Source organism: Capra hircus, chromosome 15 (assembly GCF_001704415.2).
Source record: "Capra hircus breed San Clemente chromosome 15, ASM170441v1, whole genome shotgun sequence".
Classification (NCBI taxonomy): domain Eukaryota; kingdom Metazoa; phylum Chordata; class Mammalia; order Artiodactyla; family Bovidae; genus Capra; species Capra hircus.
Window position 1 is genome coordinate 76229264 of NC_030822.1, and position 15213 is coordinate 76244476.

Sequence of the window (15213 nt, forward strand, 5' to 3'; positions counted from 1 at the left end):
CTTCACGTTTTTCAAAAAATCCTTAGGAAGTACCTACCGTGTTCAAGCACTAAAATAAAGACTATCTTGGACTTTCTAAGTACAAGGAGGCAGGTGCTTTACATGACAAATAAAGACCAAGTATTATAGCAGAATACTTCACTAAATGGAATTAAGTTCATAAAGCGGCACAGATTCATTAAAGATTAATTTCATCACCTAACTGGCTACCCATTACGGTGGCTTTTGAAGTCTGGCAATCACTTTACAGATAGCATTATTAAAAAGCAGAGACATTACTTTGCAAACAATAGTCTGTTTAGTCAAAGCTATGGTTTTTGCAGTAGTCATGTATGTGTGTGAGAGGTGGACTATAAAGACAGCTGAGTGCCAAAGAATTGATGCTGTTTAACTGTGGTGTTGCAAGAAGACTCTTGAGAGTCCCTTGGACTACAAGGAAATCAAAGCAGTCAATCCTAAAGTAAACAACCCTCAAAGTTCATTGGAAAGACTGATGCTGAAGGTACAATACTTTGGCCACCTGATATGAATAGCTGACTCATTGGAAAAGACCCTGATGCTGGGAAAGATTGAAGGCAAAAGAAGAAGCAGGAAACAGAGGATGAAGTGATTGGATGGATTAATCAATGATTAATCAGTGACCTGATTAAATGGACAAGAGTTTGAGCAAACTCTGGGAGACATGAAGGACCGGGAAGCTTGGCATACTGCAGTCCAAGTCCATGGGGTCACAGACATGACTTAGTGACTAAACAACAACAAATCACTTCTATGTGGAATCTAAAATATAACACAAATGAAACTATCTATGAAGTAGAAAGAGACTCACAGACATACAGAACTGACATAGGGTTTCCAAGGGGGAGCCGGGGTCGGGGAGGGAGGGACTAGGAGTCTGGGGTTAGTAGATGCAAATTGTTACATATAGAACTGAGAAACCAGAATGTTGCTCAGGGAACTCCATTTACTATTCTGGAATAAACCACAATGGAAAAGAAATTAAAAAGAATGTATACATGTATATAACTAAGTCATTTTGCTATACAGCAGAAATGAATACAACATTGCAAATTAACTGTACTTCAATAAAAATTTCATAAAAAATCTCCATAACACTGCACAACATTGTTAATGTATTTAATGCCACCTGTACACTTAAAAAGAAAGTGTATTATCAAAGAAAGGCAATGCCAAAGAATGCTTAAACTGTTGCACAATTGCACTCACTTCACAGTCTAGTAAAATAATGCTCAAAAACCTCCAAGCCAGGCTTCAGCAATACGTGAACCATGAACTTCCAGATGTTCAAGCTGGTTTTAGAAAAGGCAGAGGAACCAGAGATGAAATTGCCAACATCCACTGGATTATTGAAAAAGCAACAGAGTTCCAGAAAAAGATCTATTTCTGCTTTATCGACTATGCCAAATCCTTTGACTGTGTTGATCACAATAAACTGTGGAAAATTCTTCAAGAGATGGGAAAACCAGATCACCTGACCTGCCTCTTGAGAAACCTACATGCCGGTCAGGAAGCAATAGTTAGAACTGGACATGGAACAACAGACTGGTTCCAAATAGGAAAAGGAGTACGTCAAGGTTGTATATTGTCACCCTGCTTATTTAACTTACATGCAGAGTACATCATGAGAAACACTGGGCTGGAAGAAGCACAAGCTGGAATCAAGATTGCTGGAAGAAATATCAATAACCTCAGATATGCAGATGATACCACCTTTATGGCAGAAAGTGAAGAGGAACTATAAAGCTCTTGTAAAAGTGAAGGAGGAGAGTGAAAAAGTTGGCTTAAAGCTCAACATTCAGAAAACTAAGATCGTGGCATCTGGTTCCATCCCTTCATGGGAAATAGATGGAGAAACAGTGGAAATAGTGACAGACTTATTTTGGGGGGCTCCAAAATCACTGCAGATGGTGACTGCAGCCATGAAATTAAAAGACACTTACTCCTTGGAAAGAAAGTTATGACCAAGCTAGACAGCATATTAAAAAGCAGAGATATTACTCTGCCAACAAAGGTCCGTCTAGTCAAGGCTATGGTTTTTCCAGTGGTCATGTCTGGATGTGAGTGTTGGACTGTGAAGAAAGCTGAGTGCCAAAGAATTGATGCTTTTGAACTGTGGTGTTGGAAAAGACTCTTGAGAGTCCCTTGGACTGCAAGGAGATCTAACCAGTCCTTCCTAAAGGAGATCAGTCCTGGGTGTTCATTGGAAGGACTGATGCTGAGGCTGAAATGCCAGTACTTTGGCCACCTCATGTGAACAGTTGACTCATTGGAAAAGACCCTGATGCTGGGAGAGATTGGGGGCAGGAGGAGAAGGGACGACAGAGGCTGAGATGACTGGATGGCATCATCGACTTGATGCACATGAGTTTGGGTGAACTCCAGGAGTTGGTGATGAAGAGGGAGGCCTGGTGTGCTGCGGTTCATGGGGTTGCAAAGAGTTGAACACGACTGAGCAACTGAACTGAACTAAACACTTAAAAATGGCTAACTCTGTGAATTTTAAGTTATGTGTATGTCTCAACAATAAAATATCACAAAAAACAAACAAAAACTCCAAGAAGTCAGAGCTTGGTCCCTTTTGTATTATGTCCACACATTAGAGACACTCAATAAATATTTGTTGAGAAAATGGTTCAGTGATAGGATTTCTCTACCTTTTTAAGTTTCTACCTCTGTCACTCTTAATAAAGGCAGTGAGAAGATAAACTAAATATTACTTAGAAGAAACATGTGATGATGGTACTATATAACATCAGGCTTGTTCCTATCCTTCCATGTTAATTCAGAAAATCAAGGAAGAAATCCATCTGTCCCAAACTAAAGGCACAAGAAAAGAGCCTCATCTACTGTTTCAGTAGGGAAGCAAAGGGGTGGATTGAAGGCAAATTAAGGCTGACATGGCTGACCAGCTTAAAGTGATTTCTTCCACCAGCAAGATCAGCAGATTTATGAATTCTAGTTCATATTCATAGGCAGAGCCCAAAATGTCATACCTAAAAATGTGCTTCTACATTCAGTAATATATTCCCGTATGTTTTTATTAATAGTTTTAGAATTTACTCACAACTTTGCTAGACTGAGAAAGATGGTGAATCCAGTGAACTATCATTTTTTGATGCCTGCTAAGGGAAGCCTTTGATGGTAGGCTTTAAGCATTCACAAATGCACAAATCATGGTTAAGACAGGTCAGTGTACCAGCTTACATGTACTTGACTAACTGATATTACTTTATGTATGCTAGACAGAAAATGCATTTTCTGACCTTTTTAAACTCACCTCCTTGGGTATCACTGGAGTTTTCTGCAGACTTAGGATCATTCTTGTTTGTATTTCCTATAAAAGCAAAGAAATATTCTGTGAAGAAAGGACATCAATATTCAACTAAGGGTACTGGCAATGTTTTTCTTTCAGGCTATGTGGGTTGGGAGGGTAGATTATTCCACAGGAAGTTCTATGTTTGCACTGTTTCTATGAAACATGCCTTGAAATTGTTCATAAGTCTAGATCTCTATTACTGGATTATTTAGGACAGAAAACATATAGCTAATGTACACATTTACCTAGTACTTACTATGTGCCGGCCACTGATAAAATAGTTTGGACATGAGGCCATGTGGTTATGAGGAATTTCTAGTACTGACAACTCTGCTCTTCTGAGGAGAGTGAACCACCCTTACTATTAACGAGTGCTCAGGTCTTGTACACCAGCACGCCTAACTTCATACAATGGAGAGAAGATGAAGTCACTCAGGGTTTTCACGTAAAGTTGGAAGCCTTCTCAAGATAATTCTTTGAATTTTTACCTGCTGCTGCTAAGTTGCTTCAGTCGTGTCCAACTCTGTGCGACCCCATAGACTGCAGCCCACCAGGCTCCCTCGTCCCTGGGATTCTCCAGGGAAGAACACTGGAGTGGGTTGCCATTTCCTTCTCCAATGCAGGAAAGTGAAAAGTGAAAGTGAAGTCGCTCAGTCAGGTCCAACTCTTCGTGACTCCATGGACTGCAGCCTACCAGGCTCCTCCGTCCATGAGATTTTCTGGGCAAGAATACTCGAGTGGGGTGCCATCGCCTTCTCTGGAATTTTTAACTAGTACCTTAAAATTTGGAAAAAGTTTGGAAGAATTCTATGCTTCAGTTAAGCAACTTTTCAGGGTGCATTATTTACCCTGGATCTTTATATAATGGAAGATTAAAGACATATATTACATGGGAGGCGAGCAAGTATATTATTGTGTACTTTTCACAAAGAAGCCCTCCCTTAAAGAAAAAACCTTTCAAGTAAAAAGAAAGTAAGCAATAATAATTCTGATGGAGCTATCTTTACTGTGTGAGAAAATTTCTTCCTCTTGCTGGAACCATAGTACATTATTCCCTAAAAGCTATGGTGTGAAGATTAAACCTGGAAAAGATCAAGGTCAGTAGACTATATATTTAGTTGTATTTAGAAGCAGGTACCAAATAACTGGCAATATTATGAAGGGCGTAAAAATGCCAGGACCTGTGGGGAGCATGTAACCTGCCTTAGCCCATCTAACACCCAAACAATTCTGCGGTAGGAACACAGCTAGGCAGTGACAGAACACCACAGGAAGACCCACAGGAGACCCACAGGGGACCACCCAGCTGTGTTTAGTTGCTCCGTCTGACTCTGTGATCCTGTGGACTGCTGCCCACCAGGCACCTCTGTCCATGAAGATGCTCCAGACAAGAATACTGGAGTGAGTTGCCATGTCCTCCTCCAGGGGATCTTCCCAACCAAGGGATGGAATCCAGGTCTCCTGCACTGCAGGCGGATTCTTTACCGTCCGAGCCACCAGGGAAGCCCATGAATACTGAAGTGGGTAGCCGATCCCTTTCTCCAGGGGATCTTTCCCACCCAGAAATTGAACCAGGGTTTCCTGCCTTGCAGGTGATTCTGGCCACCGAGCCAGTAAGCGGCGGATTCTCAGATGTGGACCAGGCTGTTTGATTCCAAAGTGCGTACATGAGAGTGCCAAATCGAAATGTTGATTTTCTACGATAAACCTGCTTCTGCCCTCACGATCCTAGTTGTTGCATTGCTGATTGCTGAACCCTAACACCAGGAAGTTATCTTTTGATTCTTCCTTCTTCCTCACTCCACCATCCAATCCATTAGCAATGATTTCAGTTCCACACCCCAAGTAGACTCTACCCACTTATCCCCATTATCCCATGTCTTCATCTTTTGCCCAGATTACAAGAGCCTCCTCTTTTCCTCTCCCTGCTGTTGTCACTCTTATGACGGATGCTTTCCTTTTTTCTTTTTTTTGGTTTGAGGAAGAAGGCAGAAACTGCCTTCCTTCTAAGCACTTTCTAGTTTTAAGACTTCTTCACTGTTTTTCAAAATATACTTAGGAAGTACCTACTGTGTGCAAGCACTGAAATAAAGACTGTCTTGGACAATCTAAGTACAAGGAGGAGGATACTTTACATGACAAAAAGAGACCAAGTATTACAGCAGAATACTTCACTAAATGGAATTAAGTTCATAAAGTGGCACAGATTCATTAATGATTAATTTCATCTCCTAACTGGTTACCCATTATGGTGGCTTTTGAAGTCTGGGAATCACCATATAGATAGCATATTAAAGAGCAGAGACATTATTTTGCAAACAAAGGTCCATCAGCTATGGTTTTTCCAGTAGTCATGAATGGATGTAAGTCGGACCATAAAGAAGGCTGAACACAAAGATTTGATGCTTTTGAATGTGGTGCTGGAGAAGATTCTTAAGAGTCCCTTGGACAGTAAGGAGATCAAACCATTTAATCCTAAAGTAAATCAACTTCTATATTCATTGGAAAGACTGATGCTGAAGCTACAATACTTTGGCCATATGATACGAAGAACTGACTCATTGGAAAAGACCCTAATAATGGGAAAGATTGAAGGTAAAAGAAGGGGGCAACAGAGGATGAGGTGACTGGGTGGATTAATCACTGATTAATCAGTGATGTAAGTAAATGGACATGAGTTTGCACAAACTCCGGGAGATAGCGAAGGACAGGGAAGCTTGGCGTGCTGCAGTCCATGAGGTCACAGAGTCAGACACGACTTAGTGACTAAAGAAGAACAAATCACTTATATGTGGAATCTATAATATGGCACAAATGAATCTATCTATGAAGTAGAAACAGACTCACAGACATACAGAACACACAGAGGGTTTCCAAAGAAACCCCAAGGTTTCTAATGGGAGGGAGGGACTAGGAGTCTGGGGTTAGTAGATGCAAACTGTTACATATAGAACTGAGAATCAACCGGTGCTCAGGAACTCCATTTACTATTCTGCAATAAACCACAATGGAAAAGAAAATAAAAAAGAATGTATACATGTATGTAACTAAGTCATTTTGCTGTACAGCAGAAATTAAAACAACATTGTAAATTAACTGTACTTCTAAAAAATTAATAAAAATAACTACATGACATTGCACAATATTGTGAATGTATTTAATGCCACCTCTACACTGAAAAATGGCTAACGTTGTGAATTTTATTTTACGTGTATGTTTCAACAATAAAATAACACAAAAAAACAAAGAAAAACTCCAAGAAGTCAGAGCTTGGTCCCTTTTGTACTGTGTCCACACATTAAAGACACTTAATAAATATTTGTTGAATAAAAGTAGAAAAAATGGGTTCAGTGATAGGATTTGTGTACCTTTTTAAAGTTTCTACCTCTGTCACTCTTAATGAAGGCAGTGAGAAGATAAACCAAATATCACTTAGAAGAAACATGCGTTGATGGTACTATTATTAAAACGTTAGTCTGGTTCCTCTCTTTCCATGTTAATTCAGAAAATCAAGGAAGAAATCCATCTGTCCTAAACTAAAAGCAGAAGAAAAAAGTGTCATCTACCTTTTCAATAAGGAAGAAAGGGGGTGGATTGAAATCTAACTGATGGGTGAAATATAAGCAGGGTCTCCTTAGAGTCCACCAAGGTAAATTAAGGCTGCCATGGCTGACCAGTTTAAAATGATTTCTTCCGCCAGCAAGATCAGCATATTTATGAATTCTAGTTCATATTCATAGGCAGAGCACAAAGTGTCATACCTAAAAATGTGCTTCAAAACTCAGTAATAAATTCCAGCATTTTTTTATTAATAGTTCTAGAATTTACTCACAACTTTGCTAGACTGAGAAAGATGGTGAATCCAGTGAACTATCATTTCCTGATGCCTACTAAGGGAAGCCTCTGATGGTAGGCTTTAAGTATTCACAAACGCACAAATCATGGTTAAGACAGGTCAGTGTACCAGCTTACATGTACTGGACTAGCTGATATTAGTTTATGTATGCTAGACAGATAATCCGTTTTCTGACCTTTTAAACCTCACCTGCTTGGTTATCATTGGAGTTTTCTACAGACATAGGATTCTTCTGGCTTGGAGATCCTATAAAAACAAAGAAATATCTTGTGAAGAACAGCCATCAATATTCAACTAAGGGGACTGGCAATATGTTTCTTTCAGCCCCTGAGGGGTGGAGGGTAGATTATTCCGCAGGAAGTTCTACTTTTGCACTGCTTCTATGAAACATGCCTTGAAACTGTTCATAAATCTAGATCTATACTACTAGATTTTTTAAGACAGAAAACATATAGCTAATGTACATACTTACCAGGTACTTACTATGTGCTGGCCACTGATAAAATAGTTTGGACATGAGGCCATGTGGTTATGAGGAATTTCTACTACAGACAACTCGACTTTTCTGAGGAGAGTGGACCACCCTTACTATTAACGAGTGCCCCAGGTCTTGTGCACCAGCACACCTAACTTCATACAATGGAGAGAAGATGAAGTGGCTTAGGGTTTTCATGTAAAATTGGAAGCATTCTTGATATAATTCTTTGAATTTTTAACTAGTACCTTAAAATTTGGAAAAAGTTTGGAAGAATTCTATGCTCCAGTTAAGCAACTTTTCAGGGTGCATTATTCACCTTGGATCTTTATATAATGGAAGAAAAAAACACATATATTACATGGGAGGTGAGCAAGTATGTTATTATGTGCTTTTCCAAAGAAGGCCCTCCCCACCCCAAAAATCTCCCAAGTACAAAGAAAGTAAGCAATAACAATTCTGATGGAGCTATCTTTACTCTATGTGCAAATTTCTTCCTCTTGCTGGAACCATAATCCATTTATCCCAAAAGACTATGGTGTGAAGATTAAACCTGAAAAAGATCAAGGTTAGGAGGCTATGTATTTAGATGTATTTAGCAGCAGGTAGCAAATAACTGACAATATTACGAAGGGCTTACTACTTGCCATGCCTTGTGGGGAGCATTTAACCTGCATTAGCCCATCTAAGCCCCAAAACAATTTTGCGACAGGAACACAGCTAGGCAGTGACAGAAGTCCCACAGAAGACCCACAGGAGACCAACAGGGGACCACCCAGCTGTGTTTAGTTGCTCCGTTGTGTCCAACTCTTTGCGATCCCATGGACTGTAGCCCACCAGGCACCTCTGTTCATAGCGATTCTCTAGGTAAGAATACTGGAGTGACTTGCCAAGTCCTCCTCCAGGGGATCTTCCCAACCAAGGGATGGAATCCAGGTCTCCTGCACTGCAGGCAGATTCTTTACCATCTGAGCCACCAGAGAAGCCCATGAATACTGGAGTGGGTAGCCGATCCCTTTCTCTAGGGGATCTTTCCCACTCAGGAATCAAACCAGGGTCTCCTGCCTTGCAGGCAGATTCTGGGCACCCAGCCAGTAAGCGGCGGATTCTCAGATGTGGACCAGGCTGTTTGATTCCAAAGTGCATACATGAGTGCCAAATGGAAGTGTTGATTTTCTACAATAAACCTGCTTCTGCCCTCATGTTCCCAGTTGTTGCTGCATTGCTGATTGCTGAACCCTAACACCAGGAAGTTATCTTTTGATTCTTCCTTCTTCCTCACTCCACCATCCAATCCATTAGCAATGATTTCAGTTCCACACCTCAAGTAGATCTAGACTCTACCCTCTTATCCCCATTACCCCATGTCTTCATCTTTTGCCCAGATTACAAGAGCCTCCTATTTTTCTCTCCGTGCTGTTGTCACTCTTATGATGGATGTTTTACTTTTTTCTTTTGTTTTGACTTGAGGAAGAAGGCAGAAACTATCTTCTAAGCTCTTCACCTTTTTTCAAAAAATACTTATGAAGTACCTACTGTGTGCAAGCTGAAATAAAGAATGTCTTGGACAATCTAAGTACAAGGAGGTGGATGCTTTACTTGACAAAAAAAAAAGACTCAAGTATTACAGCACAATACTGCTCTAAATGGAATTAAGTTCATAAAATGGCCAAGAATCATTAAAGATTAATTTTATCTGCTAATTGGCTACCCATTATGGTGGTTTTTGAAGTGTGGAAATCATTTTAGACAGTATATTAAAAAGCAGAGACATCACTTTGCCAACATACGTCCGTCTAGTCAAAACTATGGTTTTTCCAGTACTCCTTTATGGATGTGAGAGTTGGACTACAAAGAAAGCTGAGCACCAAAGAATTGATGCTTTTGAACTTCAGTGCTGGAGAAGACTCTTGAGAGTCCCTTGGACTGCAAGGAGATCCAACCAGTCCATCTTAAAGGAAGTCAGTCCTGAATATTCATTGGAAGGACTGACGCTGAAGCTTAAACTCCAATACTTTGGCCAACTGATGCGAAGAACTGACTCACCTGAAAAGACCTTGACGCTGGCAAAGATTGAAGGTGGGAGGGGAAGGGGACGATAGAGGATGAGATGGCTGGATGGCATCATTGACTCGGTGGACATGAATTTGAGTAGGCTCCAGGACTTGGTGATGGACAGGGAGGCCTAGCATCCATGGGGTCACATAGAGTCGGACATGACTGAGCAACTGAACTGAACTGAACTCAATCACTTTAGAAAGTTCCTCTTATTTGGATTTCCCCTGCAGGCTAAGAACATTTCAGCGCTTGCCTAAGGTTTGACAGGTGTAATCTTAGTTCAGTTCAGTTCAGTTGCTCAGTCATGTCTAACTCTTTGCAAACCCATGAATTGCAGCATGCCAGGCCTCCCTGTCCATCACCATCTCCTGGAGTTCACTCAATCTCACGTCCATCAAGTCGGTGATGCCATCCAGGCATCTCGTCCTCTGTCGTCCCCTTCTCCTCCTGCCCCCAATCCCTCCCAGCATCAAAGTCTTTTCGAATGAGTCAACTCTTCACATAAGGTGGCCAAAGTATTGGAGTTTCAGCTTTAGCATCATTCCTTCCAAAGAACACCCAGGGCTAATCTTTAGGATAGACTGGTTGGATCTCCTTGCAGTCCAAGGGACTCTCAAGAGTCTTCTTCAACACCACAGTTCAAAAGCATCAATTCTTCGGCGCTCAGCTTTCTTCACAGTCCAGCTCTAAACCATAGCCTTGACTAGACGGACCTTTTTTGGCAAAGTAATGTCTCTGCTTTCATATGCTGTCTAGGTTGGTCATAACTTTTCTTCCAAGGAGCAAGCGTCTTTTTATCTCATGGCTGCAGTCACCATCTGCAGTGATTTTGGAGCCCAAAAAAATAAAGTCTGACACTGTTTCCACTGTTTCCCCATCTCTTTCCCGTGAAGTGATGGGACCAGATGCCATGATCTTCATTTTCTGAATGTTGAGCTTTAAGCCAACTTTTTCAAGCTCCTCTTTCACTTTCATCAAGAGGCTTTTGGGTTCCTCTTCACTTTCTGCCATAAGGGTGGTGTCATCTGCATATCTGAGTTATTGATATTTCTTCCAGCAATCTTGATTCCAGCTTGTGCTTCTTCTAGCCCAGTGTTTCTCATGATGTACTCTGCATATAAGTTAAATAAGCAGGGTGACAGTATACAGCCTTGATGTACTCCTTTTCCTATTTGGAACCAGTCTGTTGTTCCATGTCCAGTTCTAACTGCTGCTTCCTGACCTGCATATAGATTTCTCAAGAGGCAGATCAGGTGGTCTGGTATTCCCATCTCTCACAGAATTTTCCAGTTTATTGTGATCCACACAGTCAAAGGCTTTGGCATAGTCAATAAAGCAGAAATAGATGTTTTTCTGGAACTCTCTTTCTTGCTTTTTCGATGATTCAGTGGATGTTGGCAATTTGATCTCTGTTCCTCTGCCTTTTCTAAAACCAGCTTGAACATCTGGACGTTCACGGTTCACGTACTCTTGAAGCCTGGCTTGGAGAATTTTGAGCATTACTTTACTAGCGTGTGAGATGAATGCAACTGTGCGGTAGTTTGAGCATCCTTTGGCATTGCCTTTCTTTGGGATTGGAATGAAAACTGGTCTTTTCCATACCTGTGGCCACTGCTGAGTTTTCCAAATTTGCTGGCATTTTGAGTGCAGCACTTTCACAGCATCATCTTTCAGTCTTTGAAATAGCTCTACTGGAATGCCATCACCTCCACTAGCTTTGTTCATAGTGATGCTTCCTAAGGCCCACTTGACTTCACATTCCAGGATGTCTGGCTCTAGGTGAGTGATCATACCATCGTGATTATCCTGGTCATGAAGATCTTTTTTGTACAGTTCTTCTGTGTACTCTTGCCATCTTTCTTAATATCTTCTGCTTCTGTTAGGTCCATACCATTTCTGTCCTTTATTGAGCCCATCTTTACATGAAATGTTCCCTTGGTATCTTCTTGAAGAGATCTCTAGTCTTTCCCATTCTGTTCTTTTCCTCTATTTCTTTGCATTGGTCGCTGAGGAAGGCTTTCTTATCTCTTCTTGCTGTTCTTTGGAACTCTGCATTCAGATGTTTATGTCTTTCCTTTTCTCCTTTGCTTTTCACTTCTCTTCTTTTCACAGCTATTTGTAAGGCCTCCCCAGACAGCCATTTTGCTTTTTTGCATTTCTTTTCCATGGGGATGGTCTTGAACCCTGTCTCCTGTACAATGTCATGAATCTCATTCCATAGTTCATCAGGCACTCTATCTATCAGATCCAGTCCCTTAAATCTATTTCTCACTTCCACTGTATAATCATAAGGGATTTGATTTAGGTCATACCTGAATGGTCTAGTGGTCTTCCCTACTTTCTTCAATTTAAGTCTGAATTTGGCAATAAGGAGTTCATGATCTGAGCCACAGTCAGTCTAGATGCAATCTAGAGCATTAGAAATGGCTGTCTCTTAGCAACCTGTTTGAATCTTGAAGGCAGCATTTCTGAAGCCACCTCAATCCTTGGGCTTTTCAGTTCATGGTCATTAAATTCCCTCCTTTCCCCTATGCTTGTTTAAGGTGGGTTTCTGTCACTTGCTACTACTAACAGTCCTGAGTAACAGCTTTCCCATCCCTGATATCTTTCATTGTACTACCACATTCTATCCTGTTTGCTGGCTTGCTAACTTGTTCATAGTATCCCTCCTCCTTCAGCTGAAAATATTTATGAAATTATGCAGCAGACTGAAGAATATCTTAAAAGTAGAATTTCACTAATCTTTTTTTCTTTTCCCACAATATTCTGGGCAATGACAGTATTGCTTGAAGAGTCAACATCACACAATGTAGCTTAGTGGAAAATGGTTGAAAGATTGATTCTGGCCTCTGAAATCAAACATCTATTAGTTGTTTCACTTTGCACAAGTTAGGTAACTTCTAAGCCTCAATTTCCTCATTTATAAAATGGGGATAATACTGGAAGGATCCAATGGGATGATGTATGGACCTCAATTAGCACAGAGTGAGAAGCTCACGGAGTGAGATGAGAGTGTCTAGTAAAAATTAGTTACGGAACTCTAGTATGACAAAAATCACTGCACTTCATAATGACACTTTAAACGGATTACAGATTACCTATAAACACTAGGACAACATTTACTCATTCTTTTGAGATGTCCTTTATAGAATCTTCCTTTAGTTTCAAGGTGACATTATAGTCTGGAGAAATGGATTCCCGCTCACATTGGTTATACCAGTTCATGAAATCAAGGCTCTCACATAGTAGAGCATTCCAAAATTTTCAAAAAGCATTAACATCTAGTGAGATTATCAGGTAATAAACAGAACGGTCAAACAGTGAGTATTAAATTAGGGCAAAAAAGTCTGTTATGAGGATACAAGAAAAGCAAGGACACTTTTTCTCTACTCAGTAATTCTTCAGCGAAACAATAAAAAGGTATACTTTCACAAAGTAAAACAAAAAATGGAGACCTACTGACATAACTATTGTTATAAAATTAGCACCAAGTTATACTTTTTAACTCTAGACAGTTCACTTTTACAAACACCTCATACTATTGAAAATATGATGGACATGCTTTTATTGATCATTCTTTCCTTAAAATATCTCAGAATGTGGTCTACAAAGCTAGTCTGTCACATGTGCAATTCAGCAAAGCAAACAAAAAAATTCAGCAAAGCAAAAGAAAATCGTTGTCTAATTCACCCAGATTATTCTAGCAAAAGTAGGCGTTGTGTCTGAATTACCCGGTTTTGCAAACTGCTGGATAAAACTAATGTAAAACTAAATATACAGTGGATAGAATTTAAAAGCCATGAAAAGCTTGGGTCTTTAAACTAACTTATTGTGGTTTACTATCATTAACCAGTGATCTGACTTCTATTAGAGTTGAAAAAGAGAAAACAGAATTTACACAGGAAATCCCAGCTTTTGCCGCTTTATCGAAAAAGTCCCCAAAAGGCCAAAGGCCTAAAGGGACACCTCCCTTCCCCTAGAAGCGAAAGGTCAAAATCATTCTGTCATGACTCTACTGGCGGTATCCTGAACTCCTAACATCCGCGCAGCTGTTCAAGGCCGCAGAGCCGATGCGCCTCGGCCGCTGTTTACGGTACACGAAGGGCGGGAGCGGCCATCCACAAGGGCGCGAGCATCACCTGCGCCCGGGAGGGCTGGTCGCATGCCCCCGAAGCTCCCAACCTGCCACATGAGCCCCAAAGTGCAAACTTGAGGCGTCTGGGGTCCTTAAGACTATATATGCATAACCGGTTTGATTTTACACGAGGCGATGAGACGCCGGAAAACGCTGAAAGGTTCGCAACTAACACGTCTGCTCAGGAGTCGGTAGACATATTTTCCAGTCCCCCTAACCGTTTACAAAAGGAAGCCTGAGAGGAACTCTAACCCCCCCGAGAAACGTTAACTTTGGGGAAAGGCTGTAACAACCGCGCTGCAGGCCGATCGTCGGTAGCGCAACAGGTGACTCGCCGCCCTCCGGCCGCGACCACGGCGCGCCCCGGAGCTGAGCGGAGGGCCAGACGTCCCTTCAGCTGGCGGCCCCCCGCCGCCTCAGGCCCGCGCACGGCAGCCGCGCGCTCGTCCCCACACTCGCACAACTTTCCGCGAGGCCACAGCCAGCCGGGAGGCTCGCGGGCCGGGGGCGGCCCCGCGGCCACTCACCCTCGAGGTCCGCGCTGTCCGTGAAGACCTTCAGCAGCGCCACCCCCAGCACGACCCCCAGCGCCAGCAACGTCAGGAAACCTCGCGCGCCGAGTCCCATTGTTCCGAGGCTGGACGCCGAGGCCTCGCGGGTCCTCACCGGGCGGCGGCGGCGCGGCTGAGAGCCTGTTCCCCTTCCCCTTCCGCCGCGCACACCACCCCTCCCGCCGCCTCCCCCTAAACACCAAATCGGGCGCGGGAACCTGGCCGGGAGGGGGCGTCGCGTGCCGCCCCAGGAGGTGGGGCGGGGCGGGGCCGAGGCTTGGGGGCGGGGCGGGGTTGAGGTCGCGGGGCGGGCTGAGGCGGCTGGCCGCAGCACGGGGCTGAGGCGGCGGGGCGGGGCCGAGGCAGAGGGGCGGGGACAGGGCGGGGCTTGCGATTGGGCGCGCGGGGCTCTCCTCGCCCTCTCCCCTTCCCGCGCGCGTCTGCGAGCCCCAGAACGCTTCATCGGGTTCCTTTTTTGGCCCCCCCCCCCCGGAAATGGCAGTTTCGTGTTTTTTTGGAAAAAAGCGAGCACCTGCTGCCTCTCCTGATAGCGAGCGCACCGGGCTTTTCTGGGCTCGGGAGGAAGTCTTTGAAGAGTAGTTTTCTGGTGGGGTGCGGGGAATGCTTGCGGCTTCCAGTGACAGAGAGACGCCTTGGGCGAGGGCGGCGTAAAGGGAGGTCCAGGAAAGAAGCTGGAGTAGATGGAATCCCCTTTGACGGGTCCTGGGCCGTCAGATGGTTTTTTTTGTTGTTGTTTTTCTGAGTGAACTAGCCTAAGATGGGGCGAGGGGTGGAAAAGAC

The 15213-nt window shown here is 42.8% G+C and overlaps 1 protein-coding gene across 1 annotated transcript in view; it reads right to left on the minus strand.

Annotated features, from left to right (window-relative positions):
* TMEM123 (transmembrane protein 123) overlaps nucleotides 1-14875 on the minus strand; it is an 85328-nt gene extending 70453 nt beyond the window's left edge. The window contains exons 1-3 of the mRNA XM_018058932.1: nucleotides 14389-14875; nucleotides 7383-7439; nucleotides 3299-3355 (exon numbers count right to left, since the gene is read on the minus strand). Of these exons, the coding sequence (XP_017914421.1) occupies nucleotides 3299-3355; nucleotides 7383-7439; nucleotides 14389-14875 (601 nt within the window). The remainder of the gene's footprint in view (nucleotides 1-3298; nucleotides 3356-7382; nucleotides 7440-14388) is intronic.